Source organism: Eleutherodactylus coqui, chromosome 7, assembly GCF_035609145.1.
Source record: "Eleutherodactylus coqui strain aEleCoq1 chromosome 7, aEleCoq1.hap1, whole genome shotgun sequence".
Classification (NCBI taxonomy): domain Eukaryota; kingdom Metazoa; phylum Chordata; class Amphibia; order Anura; family Eleutherodactylidae; genus Eleutherodactylus; species Eleutherodactylus coqui.
This window is the reverse complement of record NC_089843.1, coordinates 115,251,967-115,279,267: the sequence shown is the minus strand read 5'-3', so window position 1 is coordinate 115,279,267 and position 27,301 is coordinate 115,251,967. Positions and strand designations below refer to the sequence as shown.

General features: G+C 40.7%; 1 protein-coding gene across 1 annotated transcript in view; it reads right to left on the bottom strand.

Annotated features, from left to right (window-relative positions):
* The window catches only part of MARCHF1 (membrane associated ring-CH-type finger 1), a 265,460-nt gene that overhangs the window by 134,505 nt on the left and 103,654 nt on the right, over positions 1-27,301 (bottom strand). Inside the window, exon 2 of the mRNA XM_066574677.1 lies at positions 26,891-26,941. Within this exon, the coding sequence (XP_066430774.1) occupies positions 26,891-26,941 (51 nt within the window). The remainder of the gene's footprint in view (positions 1-26,890; positions 26,942-27,301) is intronic.

Here is a 27,301-nt window from a genome sequence, read left to right as displayed (position 1 = left end):
GTTTGGGATGGCAACTATCTCATATGAGGTATGTGGGCCAATCAATGGGTTTTTGGTATAGCGATGTCTGTATTAAGTTGTTAAAAATCTATTACATGCTACTTGTGCATATGGGACAAATGTAATTTTGATAGCACTGCGCAGAAACGTATCTTATCTTAACCCAATAAAAAGCAATTTTTCTCATCTTAACATTACAAAACTCATGGTAAAGTATTTCAAAGTGTAGCTAAAGCTGCTTTCACACCTGTTAGTTGTTGTTTACATGCTATGATTATCGCTTAAACAACCACACTACTGAGGGAACTGCTGATATTTTAAAATAAAATTATATGTGCAGATAATGGCTTTAATCATTTGCATTTTCCAATAGGAGTTGTTTGCTCAGCTGGGCATGTGTTTATGTGATGGTTATCGCATAAACACACACCTGGCTGAGCAAATATCTGGCCACTAGATTCCATTGTTCTCCTCCTGGAAGAGTAAACAGTATACTCATTATATATGCAACGCAAACACAATAAGTACACCTATAAGGCCTCAGTCACACGGGCGCATCGGCGCCGGTGTACGGGTGCCGATGCGCCCGTATGACTGAGGCCTAAGAAGTCTTTTGAACAGCCATAGGATGGTTTTTATTTGGGCTAAAAAACAGCTCTAAATGACAATTGAATGAATAGTGCATGACTGCTCGCATTTACATGTAAGGATTATCACTCACTTTCAGTTGTTTGAACGAATTTTGAGCGATAATCGTTATGTGTAAAAAGCTTTTCAGGCTTTCTTCAGGGTTTCCGTCTCTGCTCTGTTTTTGGAAGAGAGAAACTGAAATAAAACAGTAAAAAAAAGATCTGTTGCAACCTGTGATTGCAATGGGGTTTCAAAAAAACGGAACGCAAACGTAAAGGCATCTATTTGTTTCCACTCGTTAACCCCTTAGTGACGAAACCTGTTTGCGCTTTAGTGTAGGAGCCAAATTTTGGAAATCTGACATGTGTTGTTCAACATAGCATAACTCCGTAAAGGTTTTGCATATCCAAGTGATTCTGACATTGTTTTTTTGGCACATGTTGTACTTCATTTACGTTGCAAAAATAGACCGATATAATTTGTGTATACTTATTAAACTACCAATATTGGGAAAATTTTGAAAAAATTGTAATTTTTTCACATTTTGAACTGTAATATCTCAAATATATGCAAACATACTGTACAAATTTTTGATAGGATATATATTTCCATCTATTTACTTTATTCTGGGTGCACATTTGAAAAACTTTTGTGTTTTTTTAACCATTTAGATGACGTACAAATTTAACATTACTTTTCAGAATTTTGAGGAACACTGTTTTCTTACAGCAAGCAAAGTTTGCAAAGGCTCATGAGTGTCAGAATGATAGATACCCCCCAAAAGACCCCATTTTAAAAACTACACCCCTTAATGTATCCACTGAGGGGTGTCATGAGTATTTTGACCCCACAGTTTTTTTCAGGAATTAATTCAATTTAGAGGAGAAAAAATAAAATTTCATATTTTTGCAAATATGTCATTTTAAAGACATATTTTTTCCTATAGTGCACATGAAAATGAGGATTGACACTCCAAAATGTATACCCATGTTTCTCCTGTGTTCAGAGACATACCCATTGTGGCCCTAATCTTATGTCTGGATTCACAAAGGGGCCCAAAATGAAAGGAGTAGTCGGTGGTTTTCAGAACATAAATTTTGCTTGAAGGCCTTTTATGCCCCATAGCACACTTGTAGAGCTCTTGAGCATCCAAAACCATAGAGAACCCCAACAAGTGACCCGATTTTGAAAACTAGACCCCTTAATGAAATTATCTAGGGGTGTGCTACCTATTTTGACCCTACAATTTTTGAATGAATTTAAGCAAAGCAAAAGGAAAAAAATGTGATTTTCGTTTTTTTGGTAATTCTGTTATTTTAAAAACAGCTTTTTTTTGTACAGCACACACATGAATGAAGACTTGCACCCCAAAATGGATACCCCTGTTTGTCCCGTGTTCAGAAATATACCCATTGTGGCCCTAATCTTATGTCTGGATGCACAACGGGGCCCAAAATGAAAGGAGTAGTCGGTGGTTTTCAGAACAGAAATTTAGCATGAAGGTGATTTAGGCCCCATTGCCCACTTGTAGAGCTCTTGAGCGTCCAAAACGACAGAGAACCCCCACAAATGACACCATTTTGAAAACTAGACCCCTTAACGAATTCATCTAGGGGGTGTACTGTGTATTTCTACGCTAGAATTTTTGAATAAATCTAAGCAAAGCAGTAGGAAAAATTTAAAATTTTCATTTTTTTGCCAATTGTATCAATTTAAAAACAGGTTTTTTTGTACAGCACACAAATGAATGAAGACTTTCTCCCCAAAATGGATACCCCTGTTTGTCCCATGTTCAGAAACATACCCCTTGTGGCCCTAATCTACTTAAAGGAAGCATGGCTAGACCTATAATGGAAGGAGCACCCGTTGGATTTCAGGGTACAACGGATTAAATTCCAGGCCCCCTTGCCCACTTGTAGAGCCATTGAGCGGCCAAAACGATAGAGAACCCCCACAAATGACCCCATTTTGAAAACTATACCCCTTAATGAATTCATCTAGGGGTGTACTGCATATTTTGACCACACAGTATTTGAATGAATCTAAGCAAAACAGAAGGAAAAAAATTACGATTTTCATTTTTTGTCAATTTTGTCAATTTAAAAACAGGTTTTTTTTGTACAGTGTACATAGGAATGAAGATGTTCACCCCAAAATGGATACCCCCGTTTGTCCCATGTTCAGAAACATTCCCGTTGTGGCCCTAATCTACTTATAGGACACATGACAAGGCCTGTAATGGAGGGAATGCCTGCTGGATTTCAGGGCATAACTGAATGAATTCCAGGCCCCATTGCTCACTTGTACGGAATAAAAATTGACACGTTAAAAAAATCCCCCCCCCCCCGTGCCCTTTTCGGTGTTTCCCAAATCTTAGATAAAGGTAATAATGTGAACTGTGTGGTATTTCCGAAGATAGGGGTAATTACGGAGGCTGGTTGGGATGGGCACATGGGGCAATAAAACCGTGTATCACCCCTCCTCTCATGCTTTTTGGGGGTCATTTCTTGACCTCAGTGGCAGGGATGGGGTGTGAAAAGTGGCGCTCTGTGAGGCTTTGTAAGCTTGATAAGGTGTGGCGGTCCCACACAGAAGGCGCTCAACAAGCTGCTCCTGGAACTACAGGAAGGCGAGCGTTCCCGGGGCTTCTTGTAAAATACGTATTACAGGTAGCAGTCTGAATAACGCCGGGCTCGCGCGGCCATATGTGAAATTCGCTTGCGGAGGCCCACAGCGGATCCCAGCTGTGAGCCCGGCTGTGACCCTGCGTATGGCCGCGTAATGTACTGCGCATAACTGCTTACTCACACAAGCGGTCATGCGCAGTACACTTTTTTTTTTGTTTGTATTACCTGCACCGTCGCTTAGCGATGACGCGGGTACCCGCAACCCGTACACAATGTAGTTGCGTATGGGCTGCGGGTATATCCATGACCACACAATGCGCTCTATGTTGCGGATATCCGCAGTAAAATAGAACCTGCTGCGTTCTCTTCTCTGCGAGTGGATTACGCAATTCTAACCCACTAATGTGAGCAGAATTGTGTAATCCAATGCGATTGATCTGTGTATTACCGCGGATCAGATGCATTCGGAATCCGTAATTCCTATCCGGTCATGTGAGACCGGTCTAAGGTAGATCGCTATCTTTTTATCACGTGACCCGCGACCGCTCAACGAGGTCACTGCTCCAGGCTCTCGGTGACCATTGGTCGCTGGGAGCAAGGAGATTTTAAATTTCCTGGGCTCCCCGTCTCCTGCGCATGTGTCCGGTGTTTTGCCGGCGGTCGCATGTGCAGAATCGGGGAAATTTCACGGAGGAAGATTGCGTCGCGTCCATTGGATAGCGCTGATTGCATTGCCGGGGGGGACTTCCCACAGCCCAGGATGACAGCTCCATGCTATCGGCTACCTGCGGGCACCGACAGCATGGAGCTGTCACGTTCTCAGCTAAGAGGGCTTTAATCCAAAGAGGATGTATGTTTTTACGTCCTCTAGGATTAAAGCCCACTTAGTGAGGACGTAAATAGGGAATGGGGCCATCACTAAGGGGTTAAGTTCTCTTTTTTGGACAGTAAAATACTGCAGTCTGCAGCGTTATTTTTCTATCCAAACAACGGAAACCTGACGGTATGAAAGCAAATGGAAGCCTCTCTGTTTTTTTTAAACCCCATTGAGTTAAGAGTGAAACTAAGGAATACCCAATCTGTATACACATCATTTTTGAGCAGCTTAATAGCTAAATGTTTTCCATTCACTAATGACTGTACCCCTAGCACGAAACCTGCCTAGCAACTATAGCATGTGAATAAGCGGCTCTTTTACCTATTTCAGTGTTATTCCAGAAGGCGGGAGAATGGAGAGTTTATATTAGATTGCACTACGGCTGGATTGATTTAAACTGACAGCCATTTTCAGTAAGATAAACATATACCTTGTCTAGGCTTTAGCCCAGCATAGAGGATTCTCCAGGATGACAAGAGCGTTAGTGCTTTTATCGAGATACATGAGAAGTGCAATACAGTGCTGACTGTAAGGAGAAGGTCTTTGCAAGACACCACTTGCTTTTATGCAGAACTGGTTGAAAGTATTTTTGAAGAGAGACTATATGTGCGCATCTAACTATCCACAATATAAAGTGCAAACTTCTGAAAGCAAAAGTCCCTGCTGCTCCCCCGCTTTAGATGGACTCCAGTAATTGCAGGCTGAAGCAGCTAATGCAATATTCGGAACAAATGTAGATTTTTTGTAGTGCATTAAAGTAATTCAGCGGAATTAATAGGAACTATATCTCACGGTAACTATAACTTTAAAGGGGATGTGTCATCAGAAAATGACCTACAGTGTAAATAGTTATGTTAACTCTTTCCAATCCAATTTGTTTCCTGGTTTTCCTAGGGGGCTTACTCTTTTTCTGCCGTTATAAAACGACGCTATCTTCTGGCCAAAACCAGTACTGCATGATGTGACACGTATAGGCTCTGACAGCAGAGAGGCTGCCAATATACAGTAAGAGAACCCTGACGGACGTCTTCCAACATCGGAGCTGTACAGCCTTAAATCATAATGTCTTTAGACATCAGACAGTGGATTGGAAAGGGTTAAACAAATGTTTTCTATTCGCAGTGATGGTTTTTAATTTTCAATCTCATAATCTATATTAAAAAAACATCATAAAATACTGCAGTTTTCCCACTGTTCACTAAGGTCACTCTCATACTGGTGCTTTTTACCGCGATTAGCATGGCATCCTGGGCGCTGCGCTTATCACGGTACAACACTCCCATTCAGAGGCGTACCTTGAAGCTTCTGGGCCCCAATGCAAAATTTATAACGGGGCCCCCAACTATAATGCTTTAGTACTGGGCTCCCTATATGGAGAAGAGAGCCCTTATGGGCCCGTTAAGGCTTCTGGGCCCGGGTGCAACTACATCCTCTATAGTTACGTCCCTGCTCCCATTGATTTCAATGGGGCCTCGCAAATTTGTGCTTGAACGCAGTGTTTTAACACAGCAAAATTTGAGCTCAGTCTGCTCTATTTTTGTGTGTTTTCATGTTTTTTAATGCACCCCATCACTCCTCACAATGACAGGGAGTGTTAACAAGCGCTGTTGAATGCAATAACCTGCATTTGAAAACACTGATAGGAATCCCATTTGAAACGCAACGTTTAACCGTCGCTGCATGTAAGAGTGGCATAAGCCTAAAAATGGTTGTAGGATACTTTTAAAAGGACTGACAGTTGCTCGATTAATCACTCAGAAAAGTAATTACAGGCAATTGTTGTCCCAAGTACTCATGGGACCCCACAGGTAAAATAAGCAAGAATCGCTCACTTGTTGGATTTACTTGGTTTTTCACTCACCTAAAAAATAAGCGACTGTCGGCGCATTTAAGCAGGGAGTCGTTCATATATGAACAACTGCCTGTTTGTCCTGAATGTAGGCAAGCATCCATAAGAGATTGACAAAGCACTTCTGTGAGATAGCACCAGTCAGTCCTCCCATGTAACCCATGTATCCCAAGTACCCTGATGGCCCTTTTATATGGGACAGGCAGTCGGGCAAACAATGCCAACAGCTTGCCCCAGTGATTCTTGCTACTGTGCTGCAGGGGCGTAACTACAGGGGATGCAGTTGCACAGGGCCCAGGAGCCTTAGGGGGCCCATAAGGCCTCTCTTCTCCATATAGGGAGCCCAGTACTATGAATAAAGCATTATACTTGGGGGTCCTGTTACAGGTTTTGCATTGGGGCTCATTAGGGTGCAGGGTGCTACCGGAATAGAGGTGGAGCGGCCGGGGAGAGTTCTCCCTCCATTCACAGTAAATGGACAGTTATTCAAGAGTGAACGACTGCTGTTTACACTGAACGGCTCGGGAATCTGAACAATAATTGTCCCGTGTAAAAGGGCCATTGCATGTTGTATTCAGTAGATATAACTTTTTGCAGCCATCTTATTCTCATTACAGGTAAGATTACGATGAAAGGTAACACCTATATATAAACAACACAGGATCCACCATTTACAGTAAGTGATTATCGCAGCTCACCTCCTCCTCCTCTCTGCGCAATGACCTCTGCACAGATTATAGAATTTATCTAGTTAGAAAAATAAACAGATGGCATGTTCCATAGTGAGGGAGAACTACACACTGAATAAAAAGTTGATAGGACAGCATTCACCCGCTAGTGTTGCGCTACCAGATATATCTTATTTTTTTTTTCATTTTTTATGATTACTGGTTGATTTTTGTATGTACTTTTTAATGAAGCATTTTTATGCATGAACTGTGGGGTGGCGTGGACAATTGCATCAGATGCTCCTGAGGTTCCTGTGCTTCTCCTATTTAAATGGCAAGTCATTTGTATTTCATTCAGTGGTCTGATGAAAGCGCTGATCCAGTGCTAAAACGCCTCAAAGAATGAACATTTTGCCCTTGATCTTCCTTCTTCTCAGTGTTATTAATGAGGACGTGCCCAGAACACTCCCCCATAGAAAACAATCAGTGCCCTCCTGTCTATTGTATTTATGTCCCATGTGGCTACATAAGGTGGTCTCACACTATCGGGAGCCCGCAGTGGATTCTGGCCCTGACCGCTGCCGACGTGGAAATGTTTAAATCTGTATGCGGATGGTCCAGAAGGTTCGTTGTCGGACATGCTCAGTACAGATGTTTTTTCAAATCTTTTTTTTCCTGCGATGTCATCAGGCGATGACACGTGACCTTTTCCCAATGTTAATTGCGGACAGGCCGGATGACTTCATTTGAATTCAAAGGAAGCTGTTAGTGCAGAATCCACGCAAGAATAGAGAATGCTGTGATTTCCACGAATGCTCTATTCTTGTTAATGGAGACAGAATGCTGGGGATTGTTCGCGCGGGTGATGATCGCGGATTCCACAATCCAAATCCAGTTGTGTGAGTCCAGCCTAAAGCATATTTACTAAGGGCTGTTGACTGTGGCTCGGGAAAGATGGCTGCCTCATAGTAACGTGTAAATAAAATCTACTGAAAATAGATACAGATTCCAAAAATGAAACTTGTTTCACTACTTGGTTTTAATTAGTAACAAAATATGTGATATATTGTATATCCTTGTGAAGCAACGGAGGTAGATCTGCCGCCAGTCTCACAGTAAATAACAGGATTGTTCTTCTATACAAAAGCCATCTGTGACACAATTTAATTTGCTGGGCCTGCCTTGGAACGAGTCGACAGACCACTTCTAGCATCAGAGACAATTGGTAATGCATCCATAGCTGAACAATCCTCTCAGACAAACAATCCAATGTCTGAACTTTCGATGGCATTCATCATCATTGAAGCTCATAACAAGCTTGTGGCTGAGAATCCAAGGGTGAAATCAGCAAACCATTTCCCTACATACCTTTTAAGTAAAACAATACGAGTAATTGTGACTATGACAAGTGGCTACGGCAGCTTTCACGCCTGCTTTAGGGCTCAGCTCAGGCTTTCTGTCTCTTTGCTTAGTTTTTGGAGGAGAGAATCTGAAATAAAACTAAAAAAAAAACAGATCTGTTTTTTTTCCCCATTTATTTCAGTGGGGTTTCAAAAAAAAAAAAAAAAAAAAACAACAAAAAACGGAAAGCAAATAGAAAGGCTTCTGCTTGCTTCCATTCCACTAGGTTTCCTTTTTTTTTTTTTACCACAGTCTACAGCGTTACTTTTCCATCCAAAAAAACGGAAATCTGGCAGAATGGAAACAAACAGAATTCTTTCCAGTTTTTTAAACACCATTGAAATTAATGGGAGAAAAAAAACATTCATTTTTTTTTGTTTTATATCAGTTTCTCTCCTCCAAAAACTGAGCAGAGAAATGGAAAGCCTGAACTGAATTGCACAAATTTGTGGAGATTGGATGAACATTTACGCATCCCCATAGAATCCTTAGGTTCCTTAGGTGAGCAAATGCACTCAAAAATAGAGCATGTCACTTTTTTTGAGTGTGTGAAATACATGTGCAAAAGTGTGAATTAACCCATTGAAAACTATGGGTTTGCGTGCAAATATAGTCGTCTAAAGCTGCCGTAACACAGGTGTGAAAGCAGCTTACCTTCCATATTATTACACATTAGTCACCAGGGGCATACCTAAAGGCTAAGGGTCCTGGGTGCAAAAGTTCAGCTGGGCCCCCCCCCCCCTCCATCTGTACCCGTACCTATACCTAAACCGTGCTCATTTCCAAACCTGATGTAGCCCCTTGGTGCAAGCCTTCTCATTATGACTCCTTTCCTTGACTACATAAAAACCTGTTGGTAATGTCTTAGGCTGCTTTCACACGGCCGCAAAAATTGTGCGAAATTTGTGCATTGCAAGACGCACGAATCGCACATGAATATGACCCCATTCTTTTGAATACGATCATACACAAGAGCAATTTTTTTTGTTTTTTCTCTGCATCACACGAAAATATGATAATGTGATGTGAGCTGGTTTTAACACAACAACCGCTCACATCCAAGTGCAATAACAGCGCGAGAGCCGGCCGGAGGCACAGAGGGAGCGCGCTCCCTCTGTGAACTCTCTCCCTGCCGCAATCTACTTAGATCGCGGCAGGGAAGGGGTTAACAGCGGGGGGTCGCATCTCCGATGCCCCCCCCCCCCGTTGTTGCAGCAGGACGCCGGCTGTGACTGACAGCCAGCTCCTGCTGCGGGATAGCGCAAGGTCAGTCATAATCTCGCGCTATCCCGATGACGTACCAATACGTCATGTTGCGGGAAGTAATCGCCTCCCATGACGTACCGGTACGTCATGGGGAGGGAAGGGGTTAAACTGCATGCAGGTTCTGATGTGTTTTTCAGTTGTGTATAAAGTGTTCAAATATACAGTATATATCCAGGTTATACCAGCTGTACATATATAATTATATACAGTATATACTCAGGTTATACCAGCTGTACATATATAATTATATACAGTATATACCCAGGTTATACCAACTATACATATATAATTATATACAGGAGAGGTATAACTTATACCAGCTGTACATATATAATTATATACAGGAGATCTCCAGGTTACACCAGCATGGTACATATCACTATATACAGGATGTATATCCCCCTGTATATAGTGGTATGTCACATGCTTGTGTAACCTGTGTATCTCCTGTATATAATTATATATATACAGCTGGTATAACTTATACCAGCTATACATATATAATAACAATTCCTCCTCTACTCACCTCTGCAGCAGTCTCTGGGCAACCTGTAATGGAAAGTCCCGTCCTTTGATCACATGACCAGAGCCTGGTCCTGTGATCTGCAGCCACAGGTCCTCCTGCAGGTCCTGTGCATCCAGCGCTGCGGAGGTGAGTAGAGCCACACTAGCCCCTCCCCCTGGTAATCACTGGTCGGCAGAGACTGATAGACTACAGCTGTGATCACTCACAGCTGCAGCCTGTCAGTGGGAGGGCCGCGCGCCGTGGGAGTCTGCAGCCTGTAATTGGCTGCCGACTCCACTTGTAACAGCCCTCCCCTCTGCTCTTGCCGACCTGCCTCCCGCCTCTCTCTCTTCTCCTCTACCTCCTCCCCTCTCCCTTCTCAGCCATCATGCGGCCAGCAGCGCCGGTCCCCTGGGCCCCCTCAGCTCCAGGGCCGGGTCGCCGTTGCGACCCCTGCTTCCCCTCACCGTACGCCAGTGTTAGTCACACTGAATGGTTTCAGGCCTTATTCACACAACCATATATATTTGGTTAATCTAGCCATGTCAAAAATCTCGACCATCTGAAGCATTGGTTTCCAATGTATTCATTCAGATGAGCGATTTTTAGCGATTTTAGATATATAAAAACATTGCGTCGGAATAACAGGACTTCGGCAACAGAAAACGACAACTGATTTTATACGGTGTGTGAAAAAATAGGCCTTGCCCTACCTTTTCACAAGATATGCATGAGACTCCATAGATTTCTATAGGAGATTAAAAAAAGGGAGGGGGAGGGAGATTAGCTGTGTCCAACTCTAGGAAAAGGTCACAACTGCCACTATTTAACCAATTGAAGTCATTGGTTAAACCGAGGGATTTCTGCGCTGCAGCGTATTTTTTCAGCAATATACCGCAGCCGCCTGCGTGAATGGACAAGAAAATGCTAATTTAGATTGAGACTTGATTGCTTCCATCTTTCACATGATTTTTGCCGGCGATGCAGCGAGTGTATAAACGCATACAGTCTTGTGAAGGAGGCCTAAAGGAAATGTAGTATTAGCGTGCCTATACAGGGTGCTAAGATCTACTGTAACAACATGCAGAGGACTGCTAGTTGCCGGGTGGCAATTGGCCTTGTCGATTGAAACAGTAAGTTAGGTTGCTGCATAACTAATGAGAACTTACGAAATGAGAACATATTGTTAAATATTACTGTGCTTAAAAGTTTTAAGGCAGCAGTATGCAGTCCTAAGTTCTCACTCACGACCTGAAGGTTGCGAGTTCAGTCCCCGCTTGGCTCAGGTAACCGGCTCAAGGTTGACTCAGCCTTCCATCATTTCGAGATCGGTAAAATTGAGGTGCTTTCAGGTAATAAATAAATTACCTGAAAGTGCTGCGGAATACAAATAAAGCACTATGCAAATAACAAGTCCCTTTCCCTTTTCTTAACTCCTAAAGTCAGTTTCTCACGCAGTGTTTTTTGGAATTGTGTCACTTCAGCGTTTAAAATCAGTTTTTCAGACAAATTCAGAGGTTGAACTAGCAAAAGTAGAAGTCCTTTTTTTATACTTTCCTTCCTCTGGAATCCACTTCTGTTTTGGGTCAAAAAACTGCATGAAAAATTAGTGCAAAGATGCCAGCGTAAAAAAAAAAATCATCGGAGCAGATTTACTAATCCTAATATTTAGACGGTCTGTAAACACTCTAAATCTATCAAAATGGCTTTCACGCAAATTGAAAAAAATGTTGATTTTTTTTTTTTACTAAAGTAACCAAATTAAATATTTTTGAAATTATTATTGTTGCAGCCATGGGAATATGACACATGTGGTTTATATATTTACTTTTACGTTCCATGCAGACTTTATCTAGACTTTTTTTCTATTTACAATACACTGTTATAATTCTGCTTGGCAGCATATTGTGCCAATGGATACAAATTTAGCACCTGGTTTACCATTCACAAGAGCCTGCCATGATATTTACAGGGTGTCCAAAAATATGTATGTAGATTTCTAGTGAAAAATCTTTGCATAAAAGTGCTATTACTTGATTTATATAGACATCAAAGGACGGCTGTAAATCATGTTTGACTTCTGTAATCATATTAGGCGCTCAGACTGGTCAACATTAACATCCAGACAATTCTGATTTCAGTAAACTAAAGCATGAACAATGTTAGTGCTCGAAAGTCAAGTGGACTTCTGCCATTGTATTTGACTCTCCTGACAGCTACATGGTGGCTTTAGCAATCATGCCACTACTGACATCTTTAGGGACAACATAAAACTGCATATTGCTGCCATAACTCAAGTCTGGTTTTCAAAAAAGGGCAAAGATAACCACTATTGAAGTGTGTATTTTCATCATGGGTCAGGAACAGGTTGGGGAATGAAGTTATACAAGTGCTATAGAACACATTCTATGGCAGAAATAAGAAAATATCCTGACTTTTTTTCTTGTTGTACAATAAAATACTAAGGCTTCTTTCACACTGCATTTCTTCCAGCACAAGGATGAATGTGTGAGACGGAGAACTCTTTGATCTTCGTCTTACACAGTTTCCATCCCCGTCAGTTATGTAAACTGGATAAAAAGTGTTTCCTAATGGCAGTGGCCTCTTTCAGCAAGATAATGCGCCCTGATACATTGCAAAAATTGTTCAAAAATAGTTTGAAGAACATTATAAAAAAGTTCAAGTTTCTAAATTCCCCAAATCCTTCCTCATCGAGTGTATGTGGCATGTGTGGGAAGACAAGTCTGATCCATTGAGGACTGGCTTCATAAATTACAGGGCTTAAACCTTCTGTAGCTAATCTCTTGGTTCCAAATAAGACAGTGCACCTTCATAAGTCTTGTGGAGTCCATGCCTCGATGTTTCAGAATGTTTTTGGTAGCAAGAGAGGCAGGGAGCGCAAAGTGGACCTGGAATAAAAATTACAAAGTGGCCCGGTGTTGTTGGTGGGCTCAAACCAGCATCAAGTGGAGCAAACACAAGTAGACAGATGTCAGCAAGCTGACAGCCATATGCATGAATATGGTAGAAGGAGAGAAGTCTATGTGGCGTGCAAATCTTCTAGGAAGCACAGAAAATGATATGACTGGAAGTATACATTAAAGAACTTTTCTGGGTAAATACTATAGGTCATCAATAGGTGATTGGCTGGTATCTGTTAAGACCCATTTACACTGAAAGATGATTGCTCAAAATTCGCTACTTAGCTAATTAGCTACTTAAGAGTTCATTAGCGTGTAAATGAAGGCTCCTGTTGTATGCAGATGACAGCAGGAGCACTGCTATTTGCAAACAGCTGCTTTGTTCTCAGAGCTGTCAGCAGTATTCTACTGGGAACTGCTGGTGGGATAGCAGCTGAGAGAATAGTATCAGCGCTATCCCACTGAGAACTCAGCGTACAGCGCTGATATGGCTCATCGCTGAATTCAGGCTGGCTTGAAGTCAGAGTAAACTAATGGGCAGGAGTTTAGACACAGTGATTATCGCTCAAAAGATGGCTTTTGAACAAATTTTGAGCGATAATCGTTGTGCCTGCTGTCACCACCACAACCCAAGATACAAAGAAAATGCAAATCGCTTCAACCCCTGTGTAGTAGCCAGTGCTAGTAATTGCAGGTGCAATTTTAGATACACATTGAATAATTTTTTGCTATACTAAGTATACCAAAGATTACATTGTGATGTCCCTTGTGGATCTAAATAAATAATGAATAAATGTTACTGAACAAAATCCACTATACCAAGACCCACGTTACCAATAAGAACATTGTATAACGGCCAAATACTTTCACCAGACCTTGTTCACATATAACCATCACATAGTGATGACAATACTACTATACTGTTATTGAATGAAGAACACTACAAAGATGAGTGTTACCAATCATAACACTATATTAGGGCTAAATAATACCCCTGGATCAGGACCACATAATACCACCACATAGTGATTTATACCAACATACTGTCACTGAATAAAGCCTGCTACAAAGATCCTTAATAATATTATATGATGGCCAGATAACACCCATGACCGCATAATATCACCATAATGTTGCTGAAAAAAACACTACACAAAGACTATTATTACCCACCCCCTCCATGCAGTGACCTTAGAGTGGTAGCTACATAGGTGGTGTACAAACTATTTAAGGGATTTTGGTACCATTACAGCCAGTGATTACTGATGACATTGCCTCTGACTAGAGTCATTGACTTTTCCCTTTCTTCTCTATCTGACTTCTTCTGGTCGCAATTTGTTATTGCGGAATTTGACTCCTCAATTATCCACCTGGCTTAGTTTTTCGAATCTTTACCTCATCCCCACTTCCATAGTGCCCCAGATAATATTAATGCTACCTATTGTGGCCCACACAGTAACAGTATCCCCCTTGTTGTGCTCTCTGTAGGCCCCACACAGTAAGTGCTACTTTTAGTTAACCAAACACAGAAAAAGTTCCTCCACTCAGTTACAGTACCCTCACAGACCCCCACTAAGTATAAATGCCCCTCATAGACATTCACGCAGTAATAATGCCCCTTATAGACTCTCACTCAGTAACAATGTCCCTAATTGGTCACTACTCGATAATAATACCCTTGTAGGCTCCCACGCAGTAACAATGCTCCTCATAGACCCACACTCAGTAACAGTGCCCCTCGTAGGCCCCAGTCCCCACCTCAGTAATTATCCTCTCATAGGCCCCAACTCAGTTATAGGGCCCCTCATAGGCCCCCCAAACCCCACCTCAGTAATAGTGTGCCTCACAGTCCATACTAATAAATCCCTATATACAAATAAAAACCAGTTACACTAAACTGTGTCACTCCTCCGTCTCCCGGCCTCTGCAGCCCGGCCCGCACTGTTCACCTGCTGAGTTCTGGCTGCAGCGATCATGTGTGCTTATCATATTGTTGCTCTACCCAGGTGTAAAGTGTGGGCTGGGCACATACTGCAGAGCCCGGGAGTGGGAGTAGCGACAGGTGAACATAATGTTGCTTATTTAATTTTATTTAGTGCATTTATTTTTGCTCCCCCGCTGGCCCCCGGACACAACTGGCTCACAGGGAATTTTCCTGGTGAATTCAACATTTTTCACAACACATTTGGACTGTCTTCCTAAACCCATTATTTTCTGGAACATTTCAGTTCAGGTTGAGACTCTTCAACTTCCAATGTTTCCTTTTTCTGTTCTCAAACCCTAGTCACAGCTTTCTGGATCAGAGATCCACTAACACATTTTGTTAACTTCAGGATGCATCCTGAATTTACTGACTAAGTACTAAAAAATGAACCAGAGAATGGTTTCTTTTAGCATCCTTTTTATTTCTTTTTATTGTGTGTTAATTTAGTTGTTAAAACAGCAGATGTGGATCTACTATGCCACAAAACCAATTTGGCTATGGGCTTTATCTGGGGGCTGAACCTGGGATCCTGATTTGCACCATTTAAACCCACAAATCAGGGTTTGGTCTTTGCTGCAGGAAACCCCAGACCATTACTCCAGAAATAATATTGCTTATGAAGCAGCTGACACAAACTGGTCAGGATTACCCTAACGCAGTACCAAAGGGTGCAGACAGATACATGATTGTAGAAAAAAGGTGAGGTCAGGACATGTGGAATTCTTGTTTAACTGTGAAACAGACCAAATATCAATGCAGGCAGAAGACAGAGTAAGTGTAGTCCATAAACAAGCTGAGGTCAGGAGCAGAAGAGATAGGAAAGCTGAATGGAACAGGCACGGATCAAAACCAAAAAACTTTCGAGACTGTCTGTGGAGCAGAAGGAAATAGAAGTGCTGCAGGATCTTTCTCTCCCACAATATTGGCTGTAGCACACTTGCCAGACCTGCAGTTCAGTTCAGATGGGTGAATGTTGGGGCACTGCTGTGGTTAATCCACTGAGCAGCTCTATGAACTTCCTTGCCTCCTCTTCTGAGTAGCAGAGTGTTCTTCCTGACAGGCTACCTGGCTCTAATAACAGGCAATCACAGACTGATTTTGTTTCATATTATCAGTGGACATGGTTTGAACTGGCTGCTGTCTTGGTTGATGATCCAACCACCTGCTGATTGGTGTACTCTGCAAATCAGCTACCTTATGTGAATGCAGGGGTGTAACTAAAGTGGATGCAGGGGATGCGCTTGCACCCAGGTCCAGGAGCCTTAGGGGCCTATAAGGCCTCTCTTATCCATATAGGGAGCCCAGTACTATGAATAAAGTATAATATTTGGGGCCCTGTTACAGATTTTGCATTGGGGTCCAGAAGCTTCAAGTTACACCTCTGTTTATATGTATAGGTGTAAGCATAGACTCAATGAAGCTTTTCTCTACAAAGGGAAACATATTGGTAGGAAAGGTTTTCTCACATTGCTGGAAAAAAGTGAGAGATGGAGTGGAGACCTTCTGGATGACTGCTGTAAGACAGCTATTGTGTTACATAGTCCAGAAACTGAAGGACAAAAGTGTAGAGTATAGCTACATTTATATTTTTGACTAGAGATAAGGTGCTTTTAAACAGAAACATTATTATTCAAAAAATCGTTCAAATGAGCCAAAGTAAGCAATAATCTTCAGTCTAAATGCAAGCCAACGACTGAATGGCGAATGATAATAATTCACTTTTCGTTCGTCATTCATTTTATGCGGGCATAAAAATCATTGTTGGCTCATTTACTTATCGTTCAGTTTAAACAGCACTTGTTCAGTCTTTCACATTCACTTATAAAGCAAGTGTGAAAGACTGAACGATTCTCATTTGAACGAGCCAATAATGTATCTGCCTGTCTAAACAGGCTACACGAAAGCAAACGAGCTAGTGATGATGTTACTCTATTATTTAAACGAGCAAATAAGCATCGGCTTGTCTAAAACGACCCATATTCTTTATTATTTCTCTGGATAGACTGTAAAATAGATTTACTTCTTCTTCCCTGCAGAGGAACCTCTCTCTCCGCAGTGAGTATATACCTCCAGCCCCGCTGAGATGAAGGAAGTACCCAGCAATGAAGGGGGTTCCCCAGGGACTCCCTTCATCTCACTTGCTCTCTCTCCCAGCTGCGAGGAAATCCCCCCAGCCCCGCGGAGATATGAAGAGAACCCCCGGGGAGTCCTCTCATCCCTGTGAGGAACAGCGGGACATTCAAAATTATTTCATCTGAATGTTTCCATAGGAAACCATTGGTTCTAAAATTCACGTTTTTTTTGCGCATGTAAGTTAGCTGCCTGAATTCCCCTGTGTGAAAGAACCCTCACTCTGTTATCACTCCTCAAACATATTTGCTCTCTGTTACATAGTGAAGTCTTTTTTTCCCAGACGAAGAGTGAAAGGATGAGCATTAGCTCATCTAATCACGCCTTTATGCCATTTAACTGCACAGATTTTGTGGTCATTGCTGACTGTGGCATCTAAACATTTTGACAGAAAACGTTTTTCTGCCTTACAGAATGCTTTGAAAAAATGAAATGAACAGAGAAAAACGAGCTCCTACTATAAACATTACATTATTTATCCAGCAATGTGAATTCTGTTAAAAAAAAAACTAAAAAGAAAATGACTAACAGCCACTTTCTGTTCATCTAACTTCCACAAAAGAGAAATTAAAAGTAATCAAAACATCATATGCCTGAAAATGGTACCAATAAAAGCCACACATCCTCTTACAAAAATCAAGCCTTCATACAGCTCTGTCAACGAAAAAAGAAAAACACTAAGGTCGTGGAATGTGGCGACACTCAATGAATCTTTCTGTAAAAAAAAAAGTTTATATTGTGCAAATGTGCTAAAGCAGAATAAAACCTGTACACATTTGGTGTTGTCATAATTATAATGATCCGTAGGTAACATGATATTTATTCCACGTCATAAAAATAATTCTCAATAAACAATGCTGAAAAAGCTTCTTTTTGCTCCAACATAAAAGTTTAACAAAAGTCATTCGATACATTATATGTATCTGATATTAGTTCCTATGAAAACTTGAACTAATCCTGCAAAATACAAGGTGTCATACAACTACATTGACATAGGGTGGCTTCACACGAGCGTATGCGTGTGAGTACATAGGTGCGTACATAGGTGCGCACCCCTGTATGCGCAAAAACACGCGTGTTTGACACCATTGAAGACAATGGTCTGCCTGCTCCCCTTAATTGTTTTTCAGGGAAGAGCTTTAAATATAAGCTCTTCCCTGAAAAACAACCATTTTAGTGTAAAAATAAAGAGCACCTGTTGCGTCCTCTGGACGGGCAACCTCCAAAACACAAACAAAAGGCACAACAGTGCAAAAGGAAACATAAAACTAAGGGGAACTCTCTCGCTATAGTCCCCTAACCTGGGAGGGGCCCTGCCTACTCAGCAGACCGACCGCTCTGACAAGTGCGAGCCCGCATGCGTGCCTGGGCCACTGACAAGTCCCTATTAGGGAGCCCTAGCACAAAAGAAAGGCAAAACAGAAAACCAAACAAAGCATAAAAGAACTTAGCTAGGAGCTTCAGCCAAGGTGTGTTCCTCCGTCGCTGTTCAAAGGTAACTGAAGGATTGACCAGCACAGGAGATCAAGCTGGCACTGTTTAAGTAGGAGCCAAGCTACTCAGCACCAGGTGCTGACTGACATTACTCCTGCAACTACCACACCCCTCAGCTCCAGGAGAAGCAAGGGCACACCCAAAACCTGGTCTGGCCTGCAAGCAAGGTGCAGGCCTTAGAACGGCTGCAACAGCACCTCAGCCAATCACAGGCAGCTCTCGCTGAATGAATGACAGACTAAAGCTGCCTGTGATTGGCTGAGCACCTGAGCCAATCACAAGCAGCTCTTTTAGCAGGCAAGCATTTTAAATCCCCGCCTTCTCAAAGAACTGCATTGCAGACAGCGCAGAGAGGACGTGGCTGAGACCTGGCAGCTGAAGGAAGATAAGTATGTTTTTTTTTTTTTTACACTATTTTGCCTTGTTTTTCATGGAAGGGCTTATATTTAAAGCCCTTCCCTGAAAAACAATTACGGGGTGCCAGCAGCAGACCATTGTCTTCAATGGAGCCGACGGCAGTAGCTGCGGTTCCATTGCAGACAATGCGTGCATTCCCTATAGTGCACGCATGTCCTATCTTTGCAGGCGCACACCTGTAAAGAATGGACATGTGAACACACCATAGGGAATGCATTGGTTCTAATAGAAGCAAGTTTTTGTGCGTGCGTATGCACGCACAAAAAAAGCACTCGTGTGAAGCCACCTAAAAGATTTAAAAAGTTATGACTGCTGGAATACAAAAGGGAAATACAATTTACTGGTTCTTAAGGCCTTCCTCACACAGATCTTTTTTTCAGTGAAGCGCTAAATGCTGTCAGAGGCTCCTGTTATTTTCAATGTAGCCTCTCACACAGCCTCAGACAGACGCTCAATCGATTGCGTTGTTTTTCAGCATCGCGATTTTAGAGCGGAGTCTGTTTTATTTTTGGGTGTTTAGCGCTCTTCATCAATGATGAAAATTGCAAGAAGCCGGCGTTGCTGCGGCCAAAAGTTAAGGTAAAACGCGGCAAAGCGCCGCGATTTCAATCATGATGCTTTCAGCAACACCTGTGTGAGGGAGGCCTAAGGCTATAATTAGTTATGTCACCATTGGGTTAAAAATGCACCTAACCCCTTAATGACGAAGGCCATTTGTGCCTTAATGACCAACTTGTTTTTAATTATTTTTCATTGTCGTATTCCTGGAGCCATAACTTTTCAACATAGCCGTATGAGGGCTTGTTTTTTTCTGAAAAAATTATATTTTTTAATTACATTTTTGGGTAAATATAATGTTTTGTGTAACTTCTATTAATTTTTTTTAGGGGCGATTTAAAAAAAAAAAAAAAGAAATTCTGCCATTTGTTTTATGGATTTTATTTCTACAGCACTCAGTGTGCAAAATAAATAATGTGATAAAATCATTCTCTGGGTCAGCAGGATTCTGATCCCAAGTTTATACAGTTTTTTATGTTTGGCTATTTTGTAAACGCCCCCCCCCCCCCACCCTTTTTCTCTGTTTTTTAAAAATTTGCTTTTGTGTTGCCGCATTGCAAAGCCATAGCAATTTCATTTCTCAATCCATTGAGCTCTATGAGGGCTTGTCTTATGCGAGATGAACTCTTGGCTTCATTTACCTAATTTTTGTGAGCATAAAACATTTTGATTGCTTTTTGTTCCATTTTTTTTCTAGAGGCAAGATTACCCAAATCTGCAATTCTGGCATGTTTTTTATTTTTACCGGCATTCATTGTGCAGTATAAATAGCCTAAATTAATTCTGCAAGCCATTAGGATTATGTCAATGCCAAAATTATAACGGTTTTATTTGCAACTGTTTCACACCTTGGAAAAAAAATGTATTTTTTGTTTATGACTGCATTCATAGACCCCTAATATTTTTATTTTGTTTTTCAGTAGTGCTGTGAAAGGGTTTTTCTTTGCGGGATGTGTTGTTCTGTTAATGCTACCATTTGTTGATCCATGTGAGATTTTGATCACTTTCTATTTCGTTTTTTGGATGGCAAGATATGGGAAAATAGTTACATTTGCCATGCACCATGTGGGTTAAATAATGCAATGACTTTTTTCTCTGGGCCATTATGAACACAGTGATACTACATATGTGATTTTTTTAAATTTACATAGTAAGGACTCTTTCATACAAGCGTCATTTTGTTGCTCAAATCCATGCGGCTAGCTGAGCATTAAATCGGGAGAATGAATAGTAGCCATGAGCCGCTCCCTGTCCCTTTGCTAATGCTGTGCCGTCAAAAGATAGGACATGTCCTATCTTTTGACGGAGAGAAATCTCGGCATCACAAAACACACTTATTGCGCAATTTTTTCACTGCATTAAAAAAATAATTCATCTGAAAACCCATAGGAAACCATGGGTTCTTTTAGATGCATTTTTTTGACACACCAACTCAGCGTCAAACAACGCTCATGTGAAAGCCCCCTGGGGCTTCCCTCACGCAGGCCGCGATTTCATTTGCTTGCCTTCTTCCGATTTTGCTTTCACTTTTGGCCGCAGGGAGCATGAAGCCAACAGCAGAGTTTAGCATACCTCCTTATAGATGAGGTGCGCTAAACGTTTAAAATAGAACAGACTCCACACCGCGATCGAGCGGCTGTCTGAGAGGCTCAATTGGAAAAAATGTGAGCGTTATACAGCGATTAACGCGGCTCTGAATACGCTTAGTTAATCACGTAAAAAAGCACCTGAGTGAGAGAGGCCAAAAGGGGGAAAGATGGTGGTCTGATGTTTTCATTCTTTTTTTTTATATACCGTATATATATATTTTTTTTAACTTCTTATTTTTGTCCCACTGGGGACTTGATCATAATAATTATGTTATCAGCATATTTTATCATTCTTTCAATACACTACTTTACATCAGTATAGGTAGTAGTGCATTATAAAGCTTATAAAATTCAGCCAAAGGCTGAGTTTTATATGCCACTGTAGCTGGCAGACCATAGCAGCCCATCGGGATCCTGCGATCACATCACTGGGGTTCAATGGGTGAAAGAGGGAGTGTAAAGGGTTATACAGCGAGGATCTAAGGTTTCTTCAGTCCCCGCTGTTAGAGCTAGTGCCAGACTGTCATCTGACAGTCAAACACCTGCTCCCCCTGGCACGGGAATTCCGTGTGGGTTTCTAACGCAGCTGCCGTCAACAGACGGCCCTGCAGAATACAGTCCCTTGACAGCCGCTGTCAAAAGACACATATATGGGAAGTGGTTAAAGTGTTAAGACGACATATATTAAATTGATATATTTACATGAGACATAAATTCAAATACTACAATTTTAAAAAGGTGACAATTTCAGAAGGGTTTTTCCAATTTTATTGTGACTCTTAGGGGTTAATTCATTCTGAATTATTTTTATGTAAACTAGAAAAATTATTGCATAATGTAATACAGAAAATATCAAAAATCTGTTTCGATTTTTCAACTGATATTGGTCTTCGGTTTACGTTTGTAGAATATTTGACAAATTTAAAACAAATTTACTGATTTCTATTTAACTAATTAATTCTGATGTCTCTGCCTGAATTGATTCCAGTTTTATAATGTCATTCTGTGAACACATGGCCAGAACAGTAGTGCACAGTCATTGCTTTTGGCAGTGACTTGTTGGCACATCCCATTGCCCACTGAATATGATTGAACTTATCTCTAATTATTTGCCTGTATTTGATCTGTTGAGTACAATGTAAGAACAATTATCTAAAAAATATCATTTTCAGGAACACTTTGTCATATTCTTAGAAAAGCAAAACCAAGCTGACTAGGTGCAAATTACTGAATCTGCTACTTTTCACACAATATTTAGCAAAGGAAATACTGTAGCAATAGTAATTTTTCTATAGCCAAAGAATAAATCTAAAGCCACTGGGCCAGTTACAAAGTATGTGCATTGCTTTTATCACCCACTTGACTACATCCTGACAGCCAAAAAGTAAGAATCAAGCTTTCAGCAGATTTATACTATCCTGTAACACAACACATTGAAAGCCTTCTAATGGATGGAGCCACGGTGACATAATACAGTGCCATATGTACAAATGATAACATAATGAAAATATAGATAGCAAATGGTAACTGCTAAAACTGTATGAACACTTTATCTTATCCAGGCATGCTGGTACATCATTAAATATTGAAAAGCCAAGAAATTCAGAATTACAAGAAACATATGTCACTATCAAGTAGTACTCAATAGGAGATAAGACGGATTCATATACAAAACAGTCCTCAGGTACATATATAACTGCAAGAAAAAGTAAGTGAACCCTCACCTGGATTTCTGCATTGACTGCTAATAAATTGTGGTCTGGTTGATATCTAAGTCGCAATTATAGACAAATACAATTTAACTAAACTAATAACAAACAGGTGTAACAATCATGCATCTTCTTGAGCAGATTTAGTTAGCATCCACAGGGCAATGAGAAAAAAATAAATGAACCTTTGAGTATAACAGCCTGTAAATGCCTCTTTAATATGTCTTCTGTGTAAGATCAGGGTACATGTGGTTTTAACTACTGGCAATAACATTTGCTTAATGGTACTTGTGGTCTTCTTACACACAACTTGATATGACATGGAAACTTATGCTTAATGTACTTGTTTAAATCATAAAACAATGTATTTTTTTGTAAGTCTATATTATGTGATTATCTGAGTCCTCTGTACAGTGTCTATTTATCTATTGATTGTCAGTTTTCTCCCTTGATGACATCTGGGACACTTCAAAAGAGAAAAGAAGGACAGATCGATTAGGGCCAGGTTCCTGCAGATTTTTTTCCATTTGTAGATATTTTGTCTAATCATGAATTGACGTACACCATCGTCTTTAGCGGTGCCTTTGTAGACATTTTCAGCTTCATGTGTCCTCATAACACATCTTCAGAGGTCTTCTGAAAATTGTTTGCATCAAAGCATGGTTCACACTATCCAACAGTTCTTGGGAAGAACAGATTTGTCAGTTACCAGGCTTTGTGTGCTTCTATTTAATGGTCAAACACTTGTGAAACCAACTCTTCCAAACTCATCTCCTTTGTTGAAACACCTTTTACAGATTAGCTCTTGAAAAATTCATTAACACGGAGCTTCCCTGACTTTTTCTTCCAGCACTGCGGATGTTTACTCAATGTGCTCAATAAAAGACATGAATGGTACAAATATGTGTGTGTTTTATTAGTTTATTTAGATTGTATCTGTCTATAATCATGACTTATATAACAATCTGACCACATTAGTAATCAATATAAAAATTCTGGTAGTTCCAATGGTTTCACTTACTTTTCCTGCAAAGGTTTTCAGGTAGGGTTAGCCAATGTAAATATACAATCTATGGATACAAACATGCTCATTTTGTTGATAATGAATGCATAATATAAACTGTGATGTATAGGACATGTAGAAAATTGTGTAGCTGATAGATGCTATTCTGGCAAGTTCTAAGTGGTTGTAGGTGCTGAGGACGGCACCAGTTAAACATCAGGGAGTAATAAGTTTGAGAAGAGAATAGTCTCTCTGCAAGTGAGCTACAGAAGAGTTATTGAGTTATTTACCCCAGCTGCAGCAGTTTTTGGGCTCCACGATCCATACAGATATTCAGCGATGACAGAGGGAGCCACGATCACCACAACAGACAACCACTGTATATAGTTGTTACAAATACAACCTGCATTTGTTCTGCAGTATTACAAGATTGTACCTAAGGCCTGGAAAACCCCTGTAAAGAACTTCCAATGAACTACTAACACTCAATACCTGCTTAGAACTGGTGCATTATGACTTTATATTTACTATACAGATCTATCATACGTCAAATGTTTAGTGTGCGAGATCTTTTTATTTAATGCGCCAAACTATCGTTCTGCATTACGCTATTTACGCAGCCATTAACAGTTAATAACTATCAGGATATGCAAATAGCGTAGGCACGCTATGTCAAAGACATAACACCATCCAACATTCAGAATTAAGAAGTGCTGTATCCATATGGCCAATTTCCTCAGTTACATAGAAAAATGACAACATCTCATCTCTGTTTCTTGTTTTCTGATTTCACAGATTGCACTGTTTATTTTGCACTTTTTTGTGGTTTCTGAATTTCACTTTTCAGGATGTTTACTTACATCGAAATTGGCAAATATAATAAACGGAATTATAATTTCTGCATGTTCTGTTAGTTTGTGTAACAGCAATACTTTGGTGCAATACAAGATCCAGTATATGGAGAAGAGTGGCACTATTTTTGGAAAAAACAGCAAAGTCTTTTTTTCTGATCCCCTATAATTACATAATTATGTTCGCTAAAGAAAATTCTGTCATCCGGACAGATTTCTTTAAGTTAAGGGCATGTTTTATATACCCTAATAAAAAACAGCAATTATTTCAGCACTCATCGAGCAGCCCTGAAAACGTTCCGCCTTTTTAATTTTATATGTTTTATGTTGTACATTATAATTTATTATTATTCAATGTCTTAAAATCACAACCCATAAAAATGTGCATTGTTATGCTTCGCTTAGACACATGGCAAATGTTTCTATCTGTGCCATAGTTTATACAACGCTGATTCTTCTGGACATGGATTGTAGAATCTGCATTGCGTAAAAAAAGAATTGACATGCCAATCTTGATACACTTTCCATGCGGAAACCTCATTGGACAGCCACACATGGATTCTCCCCACTGACTGGGACTAAATCCATATGCTGATCTGCATTAAAATCCGTGACAGAACTTGGAGTTTTGCCATTGATTAAACTGTAAGGTCCATGTCAGAAAAAAAATCTGATGCAGATTTGACAGGTAAAGCCTGTGTGGGGTCCCATGATTTGTAGCTACACCATTATATATGTTATCTGAATGCTTAAGGGCTTATTCAGACGTCCATATATTGGCGGGGTTTTCATGCCTGGCCGATATATGGTGTCACTTTCTGCAGGGGGAGAAGGCGGGCAGGCTGGGCCGGAAGCAGTGCACTGAGCTCCGGCCCCATCTCCGCCCCTCACCACTATTTGCAATGGAAGGGGCAGAACTTAGCTCTGCACCTGTCCCACCCCTTCCATTGCAAACAGGCAAGGGGTGGAGAGGGGACAGAGAGGGGGGAAAAGAGAGAGCAGAGAGGGGGCGAAAGCTCAGTGCACTGCTCACGGCCCGGCCTGCCTCCTCCCTCTGCAGAAAGGGACATCGTATATCAGCCGGGCGTGAAAACCTGTCCAATATACAGATGTCTGAATAAGCCTTCAAACTATATGTACAATATGTAATGGTTTGCCAGCTGTGTCAGATTGGAATCGGGGTGATGTCATGCCTCAGTGCATGCAATCCACATGCTCGTGCATGCTCAGTGTCATTCCTGCATTGGACGCTCACATGAACACTTCTCTGCTGGTGTGTGGATGGATTGGTCAGCTGGGAGGTGTGTGTCCCTGTCAACCAATCAGCTCTTGCCTGCACACATTTATTCCGGCTCCTCCTCACTGATGGCACCGGTTATACGTCTTGTTTGAAGGTGTTTCTGGTCAAGTCAGTGGTTCCCATCCTGTCCTATAGTTCAAATGTCTGTTTGGCATTTATGTTATCTGGGGTGTTGTAACATCATGACTATTGCTATCTTTTGCATGGAGTTAACATCTGATTCATAGCAAGCTTTTGTAACATCTACTCTGCAAATAATGGTATTCATTGTAGCCACCATTATTCCAACTAGATTAAAGTCAGGGTTGCCCCAGATTCCCAACATAGGTTCACTTTCATCAGGATGAGTGCTCCGCTTTTAGGTAGGGTCTACTTGCCATTAGTAGGTTAGAGTCAGATTTTTCATTTCCCCACCTTTTAGTTTTATTATTAATGTGATGGGTTCACCTTGTTAGTATATTGTGTGTATATCCATTCTTTCAGGACGACGAATTACATGCCATTTGCGTCCAGCTCAGATGTAACAATATAATGATATAAAGCTATTTCATGTCACATTATCTTATCACAGTCAAAGGAATGATAAGCAAGATGTCATTCTAATATACGTATTCCTTAATATATGCTTTGTAGATATCCTACATTAGGATAATCCATATATTATATTGCTTACATTATCTTTAATGTATTTAATTACACATTGCATACTGTATTTGCCAATGCCTCTGTGTATTGTGTCTGATCATATATATGTGAAATATTGTAAATAATTGACATAAATGAATGTATTTATAAAGATTTGTCAGTCGCATCTCATGAATTTCAAACAAGAACAAAGAAATTAAACATTTATCCAATCTTCACATTTGTTCCATTGTCTTGGCTAGATAGTTTGAATAACATGAAAGCAATATGCCATGTTAAAATCTTGACATGTGCAAATTGGATTGGCAGTGTATCATTCTAATTAAAGTCAGAAAAGAAATGTTAAACTGAAGCCGACAGGTGAAATACAGTATGTGCATATAATGTGTAATAAATAATGTAGCCTAATGCTTGGCACCTCAGTGTAATCTATCAAGCATAAGAATGGGCAACATTTTTCACATACCTTTGAAATGTTGCTTGATCGACTTGCTGAGCGCCCTGGGGATTTGTCATTCTGCAAAACAAAATTAGATTACCAAAATAGGTTTGATAAGTATGTAGGATTGTATCTTCTGTCCTCACTTTTATCCATGCTGTGTCAATTAGTTTTAATTACTAGGTAGAACAGTGAAGTTTGCACTGATGTCTTCAATGCTATAATTATCAAAGCATTGTACTGATGTGTGTAGAATACGCAGATTTAGTCGCAGAATCTGAAGTTAATTGACAATAATATAGTCCTGACTGCAACCACAGAATAAGCAAATAAACAATGTTTTACACATTGTTTACTCAGATCAGTTATAACATAACCACCTGACTTTCTTTGCATAGATGCCACCAGAACCATTCTGCCTCATTGTGGCATGGACTT